The sequence below is a fragment of the Alligator sinensis genome, unplaced genomic scaffold, assembly GCF_000455745.1.
Source record: "Alligator sinensis unplaced genomic scaffold, ASM45574v1 scaffold319_1, whole genome shotgun sequence".
Taxonomy (NCBI): Eukaryota; Metazoa; Chordata; order Crocodylia; family Alligatoridae; genus Alligator; species Alligator sinensis.
Genome location: NW_005842375.1, coordinates 63,186 through 78,256, shown reverse-complemented (window position 1 = coordinate 78,256; position 15,071 = coordinate 63,186). Strand labels below are relative to the sequence as shown.

Sequence of the window (15,071 nt, the reverse complement as noted above, 5' to 3'; positions counted from 1 at the left end):
TTTGTGACCCCAGTTTTCATCCCTGCCTGTGGCAGGGGGTCAGGCTAGATGATCTGTTCAGGTCCCTCCTGACCCTAGCTACTATGAAACTATCTCCTACAGTATTATTTATATTAAAGCCTGCCCACACTGAGCTCCCCAAAGTACTCCCCACCAGAACTGCAGGCTGCAATCCAGCTCGTTTAGCTTCCTTTGTCACAGCCATCAAAGTAGCTTCCAATGTATTGAAATTGTTTTTGTTTAATACAGTAGTTCTCAACCTTATTAGACTTGAGATAACCCTGGATAGACTCAAGGCACTCCTCAGAAAATGCCAGCTCTTAGTTTTAACTCTTTTCATAGGTTTCATAGATTTCATAGACATTAGGGACAGAAGGGACCTTGTAAGATCTTTGGGTCCAGCCCCCTGCCCAAGGAGCAGGAAGTCAGCTATGGTCAAAGGATTCCAGCAAGATAAGCATTTACTTGTTTCTCAAAAGTGTCCAGAATAGGTGCTTGCACTCTCTCTGGGGTGAATCTATTGCAGGCCTTGGGGGCTCGAACAGTAAAGAAGTTTTTCTTTATGTCCAGCCTAAAATGGTCTTGGAGGAGTTTGTGACCGTTGGACCTTATCATTCCTTGGGATGCTCTGGTAAACAGGCATTCTTCCACATCCTGATGCACATACACACTTTTTGACTACTGAAAAATAATAGAGCAGTTTTTCTGTTGCAAAGAACTTACAGACCACAGCTATGGATTTCTATTTGAAATCTACAGGTTTATCTAAACCTAACAGACACATTGTTTGGCACCCAATGGCACCCCTCAGAGGATTTCATGGTGTACACCAGGGTTCTGTGACATCCTGATTGAGAATATAAATCTAATTAATAATGATACTTTGTCTAAGCTGCTAATTTTATTTTCATAAATGCACAAATTGATCAGTAAATGAGTCATTGCTAGTAGACTTTTAGATATTACTGCTGCAATAAAATAAATAGGCAGTGATGAATAATTTGAGTTCAGTTCTAAGTGTTTGTTAAGTAGTTCATACATTCGACACATGGTATTCACCAAAAGGAATATCTGAGCAGTGCAAACTTGTGGCAGTGTTCAGAGCAGGACTATTGAACATATTTTTGTACTCTGTTTAGAATTTCCTGTTGCACATTCATTGTATTTTTCTGTACCTTTAATTGTAGGTCATAGAAGGTATTCATGGCCATAAAGTTTTACCTTCCTTAAAAAATTTTAAGCGACCAACAACAGCTTTTTAAATAAAATGACCTTTTGCTTTGCTTTACTTTTTACACTGCATAAAGGAGCTTATTAAAAAAATGGTGGTTGCAGATTAATTTTGCTTGATTTCTGGCCTTAAAAATATCAGGAATGTAATGCTAACCACTTTATTAATAGAGCTTTTGGGATGAGGTCTTAAAGCACATATATTATAAGTTGGTATATCTTAATTGAAAGAACATAAATATTGAAAACATATACTTTCTCCAAAATTATTTATTACTTATTGGAGTTTAAATAACTTGACAAACAAAACAATAACTAAAGAGTTTTATGCCTTCTGCCTAAAAATATCCCTTTCTTTTTCCTTGCAGTTGCTCATCTTTCAATAGCTTGAAGTTTGTGGTATTCTTTTATTTAAAATATTAAAAATATTCTCCTCCAAATGCACACTTAAAAAACCCAAAATATTTCTAGCCTTCTGCATAAAGAACCAAAAAGTGGGAAAGTTCCTCCCTCTCCTCTTGCTCCCTTCCACTTCCCCGTTGCCCTCCATACATTGTACCTGTTTTTTAAGCCAAGATTTAGAATCTGCTTTTTGACAGCTTATAGCATTTGTTGTTGTGTTTGTCCAAGGGCATTCAGAAATAAATTTTTCCAGCCACGAGTGTGGGGAGGAAAAAAGTGCTGCCAAGCTGACAAGGTTGGAATATATTATGAACATAAAGTAAAGTTATGCATTTGTTGCCATTAACAGAGATAACAAAAAGTAACTTTATATTCTCCTGTGCATATTCAAATATCTCACATTTGTTTTTAAGACAAATGAGATACTGGGGAAAAAAATTCAGAAGTTTGAGTTTTGTTGACTCCTGTTGAGACTTAGCATCCTCAGGAGTCTGTCACTTCTCATAATGGGATTTAAACCATGAAGTTATTTGGGCAGTTTGAAGATTTTTACCTAATACGTACAAAAAAAAGACCGGCTCAATTGGTCTTTATTTCCTGGAGTTCACACTTTCACAAACAAAGCAATATCTTTCTCCCTTCAACATTTCATCATAATCCTGTTCTCCTCAGCAGTGTAGAAGTGCCCTGATACTATTAAAATCTAATATTATAAAACCCTTAGTCTGTCTGTCTTTCTGTCTGTCTATAACATCCCACAAGGTACTGGTCAGAAAACTGGAAGATATTGGGCTCGACTGCAGGGCCGTCAAGTGGGTGTGAAACTGGTTGCAGGGTAGGACGCAGAGAGTCCAGATGAATGGATTGGTGTTGTCCTGGCGAGATGTGGGCAGCGGCATACCCCAGGGGTTGGTACTTGGCCCAGTGCTGTTCAACATTTTCATCAACAACCTTGATGAGGGGGTGAAAAGCCCATTGGCCAAGTTTGCAGACACACCTGCAGATAGGCTGAAGATACAAGCAGAGGTAGGCATGTTGGGCAGAACAGAACCAGATGAGGTTCAACGTTCAGAAATGCAAAGTGCTGCATCTGGAAAGGAAGAACCCCCAGCACACCTACAGGCTAGGCAACACTAACCTGACCAGCACTACAAATGAAAGGGATTTGGGGGTAACAATAGACCTCAGCATGAATATGAGCCAGCGATGCAACACAGTAACCACTAAGGCCAATAAAACCCTGGCATGCATCAATCGATGCATCTCCAGTAAAACCAAAGAAGTGATTCTCTCACTTTACTCAACATTGGTGCGGCTGCAGCTGGAGTATTGTGTCCAGTTCTGGGTACCACACTTCAACAAGGATGTGTTAAAGCTTGAGAGGGTCCAGAGACAGGCCACCTGTATGATCAGAGACTTGCACAACAGGCCATGTGAGGAAAGGCTGAGGGATCTTGGACGCTTCAGCCTAAATAAAAGAAGGCTGAGAGGGGCCCTGATTGCAGCTTACCACTATATCAGAGGCATACATCATGGGCTCGGTGAGCAGCTGTTCACCAGGGTGCCCTGGGGGAAAACTAGAAACAACAGCCACAAACTCCTGAAAGACAGTTTCAGCCTGAACATTAGGAAAAACTTCTTCACAACTAGGGTGTCCAGACTATGGAACAAGCTCCCCCCAGAGGTGGTGCAATAATTTACCCTAGAGGTCTTCAAGAGAAGACTGGACGATCACCTGGCTGCAGTCACCTGACCCCAGATGTCTTTCCTGCTCGTGCAGGGGGCTGGACCTGAAGATCCTTCAAGGTCCCTTCCAGCCCTATGATTCTATAATGCTTTATTCATACTCTGATTGGCTGTGTGAAACAACCAATCGGAGTGCTCCAAGAGCGTTCAGACAGAAGACGGTGTGGCAGAGCAGGGGGAGGGGGAAGCAGGGTTGTTCCCCCCCCATCCCTCGACTGGACAAGAAGCAGGGGTGGGGCCGGATGCGGGGGAACGCGGAGCTGCTGGGCACCGACAAAAGCCGGCAGGGAAAGGGGGGGGCCATAGTGGTGGTGCCCCGCCCACTGTGACACTGGGGAGTGTGCTGCTGCCATGGGGCCCTGTCAAGAGCTGGCAAGGAGGGGGAGGGGGGACACAGTGATGGTGCCCTGCTGCTGCCAGGCCCTGCCAACAGCTGGGAGGGAGGGGAGGCAGGTAGATGGGTGAACAGGCCCAGACCCGGAGCGTGGGGGTGGGGGGGAATGGGCCTGGACCCAGAGGGGGGTGGGGGAACAGGCCCAGACTTGTGGGGAATGGTGGAGCAGGGCCAGACCCAAAGTGCATGGGGAAAGCGGGGGCTGGACACGGGCCTCTGTCCTTGCCCCCTGTCATTCTTGATGGGCAATTGGCTAGTCATCCAGATATTTTTCTGAGAGGAAGGAACCTAGAATCTAGCTAGCCAAACAGCTATCTTGAAAATGAATTAGACTGGAGCAGCGGTTCCCAAAGTCTGACAGATTGCACACCACCAGTTTAAAACGATACAACCTTAAGTACCACCAGCAAATTTTTGTCATATAAAGTAATTATAATAAATCTGTTAATGTGTATCACTGACGGGTTTTCTGCGTACCAGTGGTGGTACGTGTACCACAGATTGGGAACCGCTGGACTAGAACACTGAGATCATATCCATGTTTTTCCTTGCCTCTAAATAGGTTAGTGAGCCTGCTGCTTTGCCACCTTGGGATTGCCTCACCTAATTCTTTAAACACAAATGTAGGCTTTGCATCAAGCTAAGAAATAAATCAGCAAACAAAACGTTTAGCCTTTCTCTGGGCCCCTTAGCTCTGACTCAGTACCATAGCATAGCCCCTTCCTGACAGCAAGTTTATCTGGATTTTAGTCTGCCTTTTGCCCACAAACTGCTTCTTCTCCCAGCTTGTCTGCTCTGCTTTCTCCTCTGGACTTTTAACTGTGAGTGAGATACTCCCTCATTAGCTATCTGTCCACAGCTGGGCTTCTACAAGAGTCTTGTCTGCTCCCTCTTAAAAAGCCAAACCATCCTATTACACCTTATTAGTTCCTCTCTTGATGGCTCCCTTTTTGCATTTCTCAGCAGTTGACACATATATTCCAGCCCTCAGATGTGTTCGCAAAAGGCTACTTAAAATAGAAATGTCATATTGCTGCTTCCATTAGTGCAGTATAAACTGGCAGCAGCCATTTTAACACCTGTGTTAAGAGCCATCTAGTTATACCTCTGGGTGCAGACATTTCAGATGCTTCTCTAGATACGTGAGCTCTGATACTTCATAAGTTTCATGGGCAGTAGTAGTATCTCTGGAACTGTGAAGTTGTGTATCTCAGGACCCTTTTTCCATCCTACTCAAATCTTTCCTTTGTGCCTCTCCATGCCATGTTAGGTTTTATATTTGAATTTTAAAACAGTGAAAGTATTTATTTTGAAATGGTTCTGGCTAATATGGTTTGAGATGTAATTTAGAAACCTCAGATAAGATTTTGATAAAAACAAAATGCTGAATTTTAATAATGTTTTACAATGTTCACTAATACTATTCAAGGTGAACATAGAAAAGTAGGGCTGGTGGGGACCTTGGGAGATCATCTAGTCCAATGCCCCGGAAGCAGCATCCATTGAAAATGTTGTCAAGACTGCTTAGAATTAATTTGTATTTCATTATCTCCTGAATTTGCAGACCTACTTCTTTGGCTTGGGAAGTTAAGAAGATGTCTCCGGGACGCCATGTAATCCCAAGTCCATCAACAGACAGAATCAATGTAACATCAAATGCTCGGAGAAGTTTAAATTTTGGGTATGAGACCAAGTAGTAAGGGTTCTGATGAAAAGCTAATTAATTTAATTTCATGTTGTAGCTAATGTATTTTTATTTGTTTTCTAAGCCATATTTGAACCCAAAAATTGGTGTGTGAAAATGAGAGAGAGAGTACCTCACACACACAAGCTTTAAAAAACCTACCTTTTTTATATTTTTTGGTTTGGATTTAGTTAGACTTTTTATTCCTTGGTGTTTCAGTGACCAGAAGATAGAAAAATCAATACAGTTTAATGTTAACTGTTTAATAGGCATTTTCTTTTACAAAACAAAGGTCAAAATATATGTAATTGACATTTTAAAAGTGCCTGTGTATGCACCTGTGTGTGGCCAGCTGAGTGTGCAGGAAGTAAATATTGATCCCTAACAATGAATGTAAAATGAGATTATTATGAGTTTGATGAATAGCAAAATGTATATTAGTCTGAAAGAAAATACTTAATATTACAATACTGAATCTCTTATTCAGCTAACTGCCAGAATTCAATATGTGGCAGGAGACACATAATAAAACATGCATTTAAATTATTTAACGTTGTTTCAGGGCAGCAGTGCTCTTAGTAAAACCCCTGTTCAGGAAAGCACTTTATGTATATACTTTGAATACCTTTCTTTTTAAAGGCCTGTTTTAAGTTAAGTCAAGTGTGTTTAAGTTCTGTCCCCAATAGGATGGTTTTCTCAACAAGAAATAGGAGATCTGTTACAAGGATAAATGGCCACTGTAGTTCCAATGTTCAGTTGCCTTAAGTTTATATATTGGATCAAATATTTCTAAGTAATGATCTGTAATTGCACAGAAATTGGTTTATTAACCAAGGATATATAGTATTAAAAATAAATAGGCTCAATTTAAATGTTTCTCAGAAATACCAAGTAATTTTCACAGGGCCAATCTAATCATAAGAAAACTCTTCAGTGCTCTCGGTTTATTCTTTTTTTAAAGGCATTTGCAGTTATTTAATCAGTGGTGTGGTAATTTAGGCCCTCATTCTTTATTGAGAGCTCCCTGGTGCACACTGCACCCATGCCATCCTCGGTGTAAGATTGGAACCTAACTGGAAGCCCTCACTTGATAGGCTTAGTATGGAATATTATTGTAGCATCCTCCTTGGCAAATAATGTGGGATTGTGAGGTTCATTGGTTTTCAAACGTGTGTGTCGATAGTAACCTACAAAGTAGCATGGATCATGGATTTATTTAGCTAGAGGTATAGTTAAAACCCAGAGATTATGATGGATATGTGTAGTGTAGCTATGTAGTGGAAGCCTGCTGTTTGACAAACATCCTGTCCTTGGTTAAGCTCAGTGCCCATTCTATGGACATCTTGGGCAGAAACCTCTTTTGGCAGAAACCTCTTTTGGAGAGTTGTGCAGTTGGCTAACTGGTGCTCCTTGTGCACTTTTTTGTTTTAACAAACCTGAGATTAATGCTTTAGATTATGCTTTTTATGGACACCATGCTCTTTCACCACTGAAATACTCAAAATATTCCTTCTCCTTTAGCTTCCTTTTAGTTTGTAGTTTGGGACATTAATATTTCACTGCTATTTTGAGTATAAAGAATCTCACTTTGGGCCTCCAAAAATTGTGTATGGTTGGGAATGGTTTAGTGACAAGGTAGGACTGTCCCCAAAATATTTTTTAAATTTGTTTGCTTGTTTCTGGGTGCCTGTTTCTATTAATACAGTCACCTACCTTCAAGTCAGCCAAAGTTTTATGGAGGATTTGTCCTTTGCTTCCCACATGCCACCCTCAAGTTAAATGGCTTGCTGCCGTAGTAACTAACTCTGGAAACTGAAGTGGTAGGAAGAGAGGGACATAATAGGCTGCCTGAAAAGGAAAAGTGCCAGAGTATGAGCTTTCTGTTGGTTCCCAGTAGGTTCATTTTTTGGAGCTGCTCATTAGTCTGAGTTAGTAAAAGCCTGGACACAAAAAGGAAAGTTAAATAAGAAAATCTCCAAAAAAAACATTATTTGATTAGAAACTTCTTTCCTTCTTCTTTTGTCTTTTTTAACTTAGAAACCCATCTGTGACAATTGCTGCTACCCGTTTGGCTCCCTCAGGTGTAAGTTGGGCAGATAAGGTGAAAGCCAGCCATGGAGCTAAATCTGTTACTCCAGAACTAGCAAGTACACAGCCTTATATGCCAACACCAGGGCAGAAGTCATCAAGGAGAAATGGTAAGTGTCTTTAAGTAAGTTGTCATTTAAAATATTTTTTATGGCTCAGCTATTGAAACTTAGTTCAGAATGCCAAGGTTTATGTCATAACAAAAGTAAATTTATTTGTCAAAACTTTTGTTATGCAGCACGCCAGTTTAACTTTACATGAAATAACAGCAAAATTTAACCAGCTACCAAGTATTGGGTTATTCCAGAATTGCGTTTTCAATTTTATAGGCAAGGTTGGGGCATTTGGCCCATTTTAAAAGTGTCTTCAGTAATATGTTGTCCCATATTTACTCCTGTTGCAGGAGTTAAAATATGCACAAAAAAGGAAAAAGAAGCAGTCTTAAAATATCATTCAGCTGCGCTATCGTCCTAACTGACAATAGATCTGAAAGAGTGGGAGAATATTATTTTCCTTTCTTTAGAAAGGAAGCCCATGGAGTTTTAGACTTCATGGGCATCTGGGATGACAACTAAAAACCAAAAAAGTGCTATGATTCTCAGGTTTGAAAAGGTACAAATGGTCCCACAAGAATAATATTTGTCTGATATTTTCCAAAAGAGCTTAATGATAGTTTGATGTGTCCATTGAGACCTGGAGCATTAGAACTGTTCTAAGAAAGTGATAATGGATGGCTTGTTCTTTCTCTAAGTACAAGAGTTTCCACGCTAAATTGTAGCTTCTTTCCTTTTGTTTAAGGTTCCTCCAAGGAGACTCTTTAAATTCACAACCTTTACGATTGTTTCGTTGGAAATATTAAAAAGCCCTTTACCTTTGGGTTATGAACTTATGTTTTGCCTCCCTCTCTTTGTCTGCCAGCATATACTGGAAACTTGGGATTTTCTCCAGAGATTGTTTTCCCTATTTACCTTTTCATCATCTATTGACCTAGTTTCCTTCATGCAAATGCAGCATGGAACTAATAGAAATAGTCCAATAAAAATTAATTTAAAATTTTAAGTGTTTCTAATTTAATATTTTAAAGGAAGACTATTATAAGATAAAGATAAAATAAAGATACACTTAAGGAAGGCAAAACTCTAGAACTCTTGGTTCAGATGCATTTAATGAATTATACTTTAAAACAATCACTAGTAGTAAAAATCATGTGCAGTAGATAAAGTTGTAAATGTACATAGTGTTTTATGAATGGAGAATATAACATGTTTCGTGCCCTGAATGTCTTACAATTTAAATTAATTCAGTTTTGTAACAATACACTTTGTTTAGAAAAAACAGTCAAAAGTAGAAATATAGTAAAAAATAAATTAAAAAAAAAAAATCAAATCTTATTCTACCCTGTTTTATAATGCTACATCCTTAAGCAACATTTAAGTTTAAAAAAACCCCACACAAACCTAAATGGAACGTTTGTCTTTGGTCTCGCTCTGCTTCTCAGCAGGCCTTTTTATTTAAATAACCTTCAGGCATTTTTATGTATTCTGAAAGAAATTTCATTTTTGTTTTTTGCGATTTAGATAGTCTAAAAAGGGGGTACTGAGGTACAACTGCTTGAGGACAAGAAATACTCTGCACTAGCAAGTGTTTTCTGTGGTACTACAGCAGGCAGAGTCTGTGGCCCCTGGAGAATTTCAGGACAGGTTAGGTATACCGGTTTTTTTGAAGGCAGAGCTTTTTCTACCTCCAGGGACATTCAGCCGTTATATACTCCATACTACTGATGAATTCTTTAAGTACAAGTCATAGCCTTCTACATACCAGTGATGCTTTACAGAAATTGGACAATATACTACAGAGTGTTTCTTTTTTTAGATTCTAATTAAGTATTATCAAACAACGATGGAAATTTTTGATTGGTGACTGAATTAATTTCATAAGCTGTTAGTTTGAGATTTAATTGGAGTGATCTTCATAAGTGGGAGACTTCCTGGGTTAATCTGTTTTTCAATAGTAAGATCACTAAATAGTTCTTTTTCTTACACCAGATAAAACAGGGAGTCACTTTGTTTTACCAGTGCTTTCAGATTTCATTGGGGAATAAATATGACCAACACTTTACTATCTCTGATAAAAATGGTTAGGAAGGCTAATTAGATTATATCTATGCAATTAGTAGTCCCATTGTAGATCTCTCATTGTCATTTTCTTATCAGTTACTGTTTTCTTGGGAAATTTTTTAGTCCTTTTTCCTTTGTGACCAGACATTCTGTTCCAGATAGAAGGCAGTCTTGCAATTATGTGTCCTGAGCCTTTTATTTAGAACACAGTTTCCCAGGCTGTGATGCATGTACAATATTAGTCATGTGAGTTTCATGTTCCATCATTTCAATTCACAAGTTTTTAAGGAGATACCTGAACCAATAAAGTTTGAGAACCATTGGTCTCTTATGGAATAGGTAAAGAGGTTCTGCTTAATTCTGCTGGAATTAAGCTTTTGAATACAGTGACATCAGGTACCCTGACCTTACATCACAATTATGGTCTAAATACTATATGGTCATGTTATAATTAATTACCAGTAATTGACGTAATTGAAAGGTCAAGTACATAAGTATATTACTTATTACTGTTTTCTTTTCCTGTTAAGCATGATAATTTTAGAATTCAACTATATTAACTACACTGTATAAGCACTATATTTGTTTTCAATTACATGGTTGTATGACACTTGGCTATTGTGTAACAGCTTTAAAAAATTGCTGTTGAGGTTTGCCAGCGCCTGTCACTTTGCATTCTTCTGGCTTAACCCAGGAAATGAATCTCTTCCATTATGTAACAGGAGATATGGCCTTCAGCATTGCCATAAACTACACTGACAGGCAGTGGACTCCAAAGGCTGCATGGGCAGCCAGGCATAGTGGGGATATAGACATCTTTCTCTTGGACATGTTATTCGTATGTTGCCAGCCAAGAAGATAGTATTGGGGTGTTTTAAGGAAACCTCCATTACCTGGCTCCACTAGAGTTAAATCTGTGTTGTTCTGGGAAATGGGACTGTGAAAATTGTGCGTACCCTGTTGTTTTGAGAGCTGGGAAAGTTATAGCTCATGTTTAAACATCTTCAGCTATCACCAGTCAGTCTTCCAAATAGTCTTTCCATAAAAAAGAGGGCAGTCTGATTTGGGATCTTCTCAATGAATTAAAAAAAAACACTTATTTTTAAAAAATAAATGACTAACTTCATGGGACATGGCACAAACAAAAGTTTGTTACTGTTTATTTTCCCTTTTAACCAATTGGTCAGGTGCTTATTTGGATAGCATGGTTCTCTGTTTCCTCCGTTGTCACTGCTCATTTAATCTTTTGTGTGACTAATGGAGCACTAGTATCCAAGGGGGAGGAATTTAAATATATTATTGAAAGAGAAAACAAGGTTTCTCAACTGTCACTGAAGCTCTGAGAATACACTGCCTGTGCAAGTTCATGCTTCCACCCGTATTTCTATTTCTACATGAACTTGTGGTGAAAGTATTTTTAGGTAGATCTATTACTAGCCAATGCTGTCTTTTTCCTACAATTTTTAGTTGTTTTTTGTTGTTGTTGAATGTTTAGATATGGAAAAATATCAACATAGGAATGTTGTTAATATGATTCTGAAATGTTTAGTTTGGTTAGTTATACATTCTGTCAGTTACTTTTTGGTTCTCTCTTTGTTGTTTTTTTTACTTTGTTTGGCCTCTAATCTTTCTCACCACTTTGTGTCAGTTCTAAGCATCTGTTACCCAGTCTCTCCTTTGATATATACATCTTCTTTCTCTAAGCATCTTATTCCATCAATCCTCTTGTATTTCTTATCCTCTCCTATCTCCTCTGTACCTTTCCTTTTTGTTCTTCCTGCATTTTCTCTCTAGGCCAGAATGAATTGCAGTTGACAAAATATTCTTCCTCTGCTGCTCTCATCGACAGTGCTTTTTTCACAGTACGTGATATTTGTCAGGTTTTCTTTTGGTTCAGTTCTTGTGTTCCTGCAATCTTGATCTTTGTTCCCAGTTACATGTCAACAAAGTCAATAGACCAGCCCTGGGAATATCTTGAGAAATATCACCCCAAGATATCAAGGAATAGTTTGTTCCCTTCTCAGTTCTCAAAAGAATTTTATTGCTTTTTAAGGACACATAATCCCCATTGGAAACAGTGCTTCTCTTCTCCTTTTCCTCCTCATTTCTATTATTTTTTTACGTGGTTGTTAATAGTACTTAGACCATTTAGATTTCTTAACAGTTCTTTAACAGTTCTGCCAGTACCCACCTGAAACAACTCATGTAGAGAAACTGTTGTTATCACTGTCAACTTTTTAACTGTATTTTCTTTCACATTCTTTTTTTTCTGTTTTCCGTCCAACACTTCTATCTCAGACCTGACAGAAGTTGTGGAAAAATAGTTTCATTTCCTTCTGTGTTCAGGTGTATAGATCAATTTCTTCCAGCTTCATGTAATCGTAGTTCTCCATAGTTCCACCACAGTGCCTACAATAATATTGCTGAAGATGTAGTAAAAAATAATGAAAGGTACCTTATTTGGAGCTGAAAGTTTAGTAATGAATGAGGAAGGCCAAGTAATAGGTAATATATCACTGGTAAAGAGATTTTTTTTAAGGGAGCATAAGTCTCATGAGGCAGAACTCCTTAGAGTATTACAAATACTTGGGTACATTTGTGTTGTTGATAAATCTGCTGGACAATTCTTCCAGATGGAGTAACTTTGAAAGAAGGCAGCCCACGTGGCTATGAGGGCCCCAACATAACAGATGGCTTGTCACTTCCATGTAATACAAGAGCAAGGAGAGACAGGGAAGTTCAAATGCAACTAGAGAATGATCAGAGTAGTCAAATGAATTATTCATTAACTAAACTGGGCAAGTAACCAAATCCAGCATGTGATACTTAGCACGTGGAACTGGCTAGTGAACTCTATGAAAAGAATTCCAGTCTTGGAAAGAAGTTATTATGAACCAGGGATGACACCCTGGTGAGTAGTAAATGTATTTAAAATCAAAAGCTGTATGATCAGATGTCAGTAAAGGTATTAGTGCCGCACAATTTTTGTTAATGTAAGCATAGCTGAAAATGACCAGGAATACATGACTGATGAGAAATTTAGAAATGGAAAAGATAAAATAAACAAACTTTGGAGCACATGAATAGATATCAAGTGATGGTCATAAAAAACCTCCAGTGTTGCATCTATCGGAAATTACTTGAGAACTCTGCAGAAATATTTACACTTTACGTAAACTTTACAATTATGTTTTATTTGGGTAGCTTTACCAAATTGCGAGTGTGCTATCAAATGCTGTAGATAAATTTCTGTTCTGTTCAAGTTTTTGGGTGTAATGCTCAAGTAAAAATTGTGAACCTGTGACAGTCAATGGATGTTTTAATAAATAAATAAACTGTTTATAAACTGTTTATAAATAAATAACAGTTTAGTTAAACCTGGCTTTTACTAGAGGGGTCCTTAAAGTGGTAATAATAAATATAATATACTAGTATTATAGCAATTTGATGGTGGCGGTGGTGGTGTTATTCAAATAATAATGCAATATAGTATAATATTAGAACAACAAATACAATTTTAGAGCACCTAAAAGTGAGCTACAATTCTCTCAACAATCAAGATACCAAGGAAACAGCTAAGCAGTCCAAGTAAGGTATCTACAGGCAGTCCTTGGACTTACAACCCAATTGGTTCCTGAAAACCGTTAAGTCGAAACATTGTAACTTGAAACTGCTTTTCTCATAAGAAACAATGTTATAAATGGGGGATTGGTTCTTGAACTAAGGCCCGATACCCTATTTTCACCAAAAATACTCCAGAATTTTGTACTCAATCAATTATAGATGAGTAATATAGCTACATTAATGTATTTATATTGTAAATAGCAATCATATTGATTTGGAAGGACTTCTTTGAGGTGACTTTGTTGGACTTTTTAAAGGCTCTTGGTTGGACTTTTTGGAGGGTTTTTGGCTGCAGTCTTCTCAGGAGTTTTGGCTGCAGGTTTTTCTGGAGTCTTTCTGGAGTCTGCTTTCTTAAAGAAGGTGTCCAAGGAAGTTTGGACAAATGTTCTCCAGGGAGATGAGTGATTCAGCAAACTTGTTTGCTGGTGTGGCGTGGCGTCGCATTGGATCAAGCATTGTAAAGTCGAAACTGGCGTCATAAAGTTGAAACAGGGTGTCAATTTATAAACATAAGTGCGAAACATTGTATCTCAAAACGTTCTAAGTCAAGGGCTGCCTGTATTTATTTAGTAAATTTACTGTAGGTCTGAGGATAATAGAGGTTACCTGAGGCTTTTTGCTTGATGTATTAAAAGATTTAGAAGATAACTCAAGATTTTATCTTCTACAAGAGGTAACTTAGCTTATCTAACCAGCATGTGATACTTAGCACGTATAGAAGGCTAATGAGCTTTATGCAACTTGTTTTATCCTTGCTACATGTCTTGCATTACCATCAATGACAACATTTTTTTGATTTATTGAAAACAATGACCCTGTGAATATTGTTAAGATTTGTTTGCATTCTAGATGCATTTAATCTATTTAGAAACAAGAAATCGGGGTAGATATTCAGCTGTCATGTAGGTATACAGACTTCACTATTATGCTTCCTGATTTATATCAGCTCATTATAACTCCAACATTTCTACAGGTTTATCTGGTTTTCTATGCAGGCTGTTAGATATGAGAAGGAAGGAGAGAAAATAAATACACAATATAGAACTATTGTTTTGCATCCAGTTCCTTTTCTCTCCAGCTCCCATCCATGTGGGAGCTCAATATGTCTCCTATTCAGCTTGGTAGGAAATGAATAAATGTGTATCCAGTAATTCAAACACTAAGCAAATCCTCAAAAGTGAATAATATATAGTTCACCTTACCAGGTAAGTCATTCAGTTCAGTAACCTTCCCTAGGTGCTTCCAGTACTTTTTAACAACTATCCTCTATTGCTTTCCTAGAAGCAATTAGTAATTGTGTACTTAAGTTATCAAACCACCCAAGTTTGAAAATGCTGGCTGTGTTTTGGCTCCCAGCCCCTGTATCTGAACCACATGGCCATCTTTCCTGTTGTAAAAAGCTTTGAGATACCTTGCGTGGAAATGATGTTGTATAAACATAAATCCTATACTATTCTAAGCTTAGTCTGAGGTTTCAGTTTCATTTTATGATTTGTTATCCATCCTGACCAGTATTCTTTCTTACAAACACTTTTATATTTTATTTGACTGGTTATTCAAAAACATTTATTCCAAAGGTATATTGTAAAATATAGTCCTTAATTAAGTCTTTAGTTGTATTGAGCTCAAAGTTTATTCATATATTGGGATGTTCTTTTTGATGATTTTCTTCTATTATATCAATATTTGTATTACCTGATAGTGTTTATGTTGGCCATCTCCTTGGTTAATGGATTAGCTCCAAGCTCTACATAGTATTTCTTTCTACAAGGAACCTTTTGAAAGA

The 15,071-nt window shown here is 38.0% G+C and overlaps 1 protein-coding gene across 1 annotated transcript in view; it reads left to right on the top strand.

Moving 5' to 3' along the window:
* The window catches only part of LOC102384121 (S phase cyclin A-associated protein in the endoplasmic reticulum), a 140,854-nt gene that overhangs the window by 74,423 nt on the left and 51,360 nt on the right, over nt 1-15,071 (top strand). The window contains exons 7-8 of the mRNA XM_025210842.1: nt 5,337-5,453; nt 7,494-7,654. Coding sequence (XP_025066627.1) covers nt 5,337-5,453; nt 7,494-7,654 — 278 coding nt within the window. The remainder of the gene's footprint in view (nt 1-5,336; nt 5,454-7,493; nt 7,655-15,071) is intronic.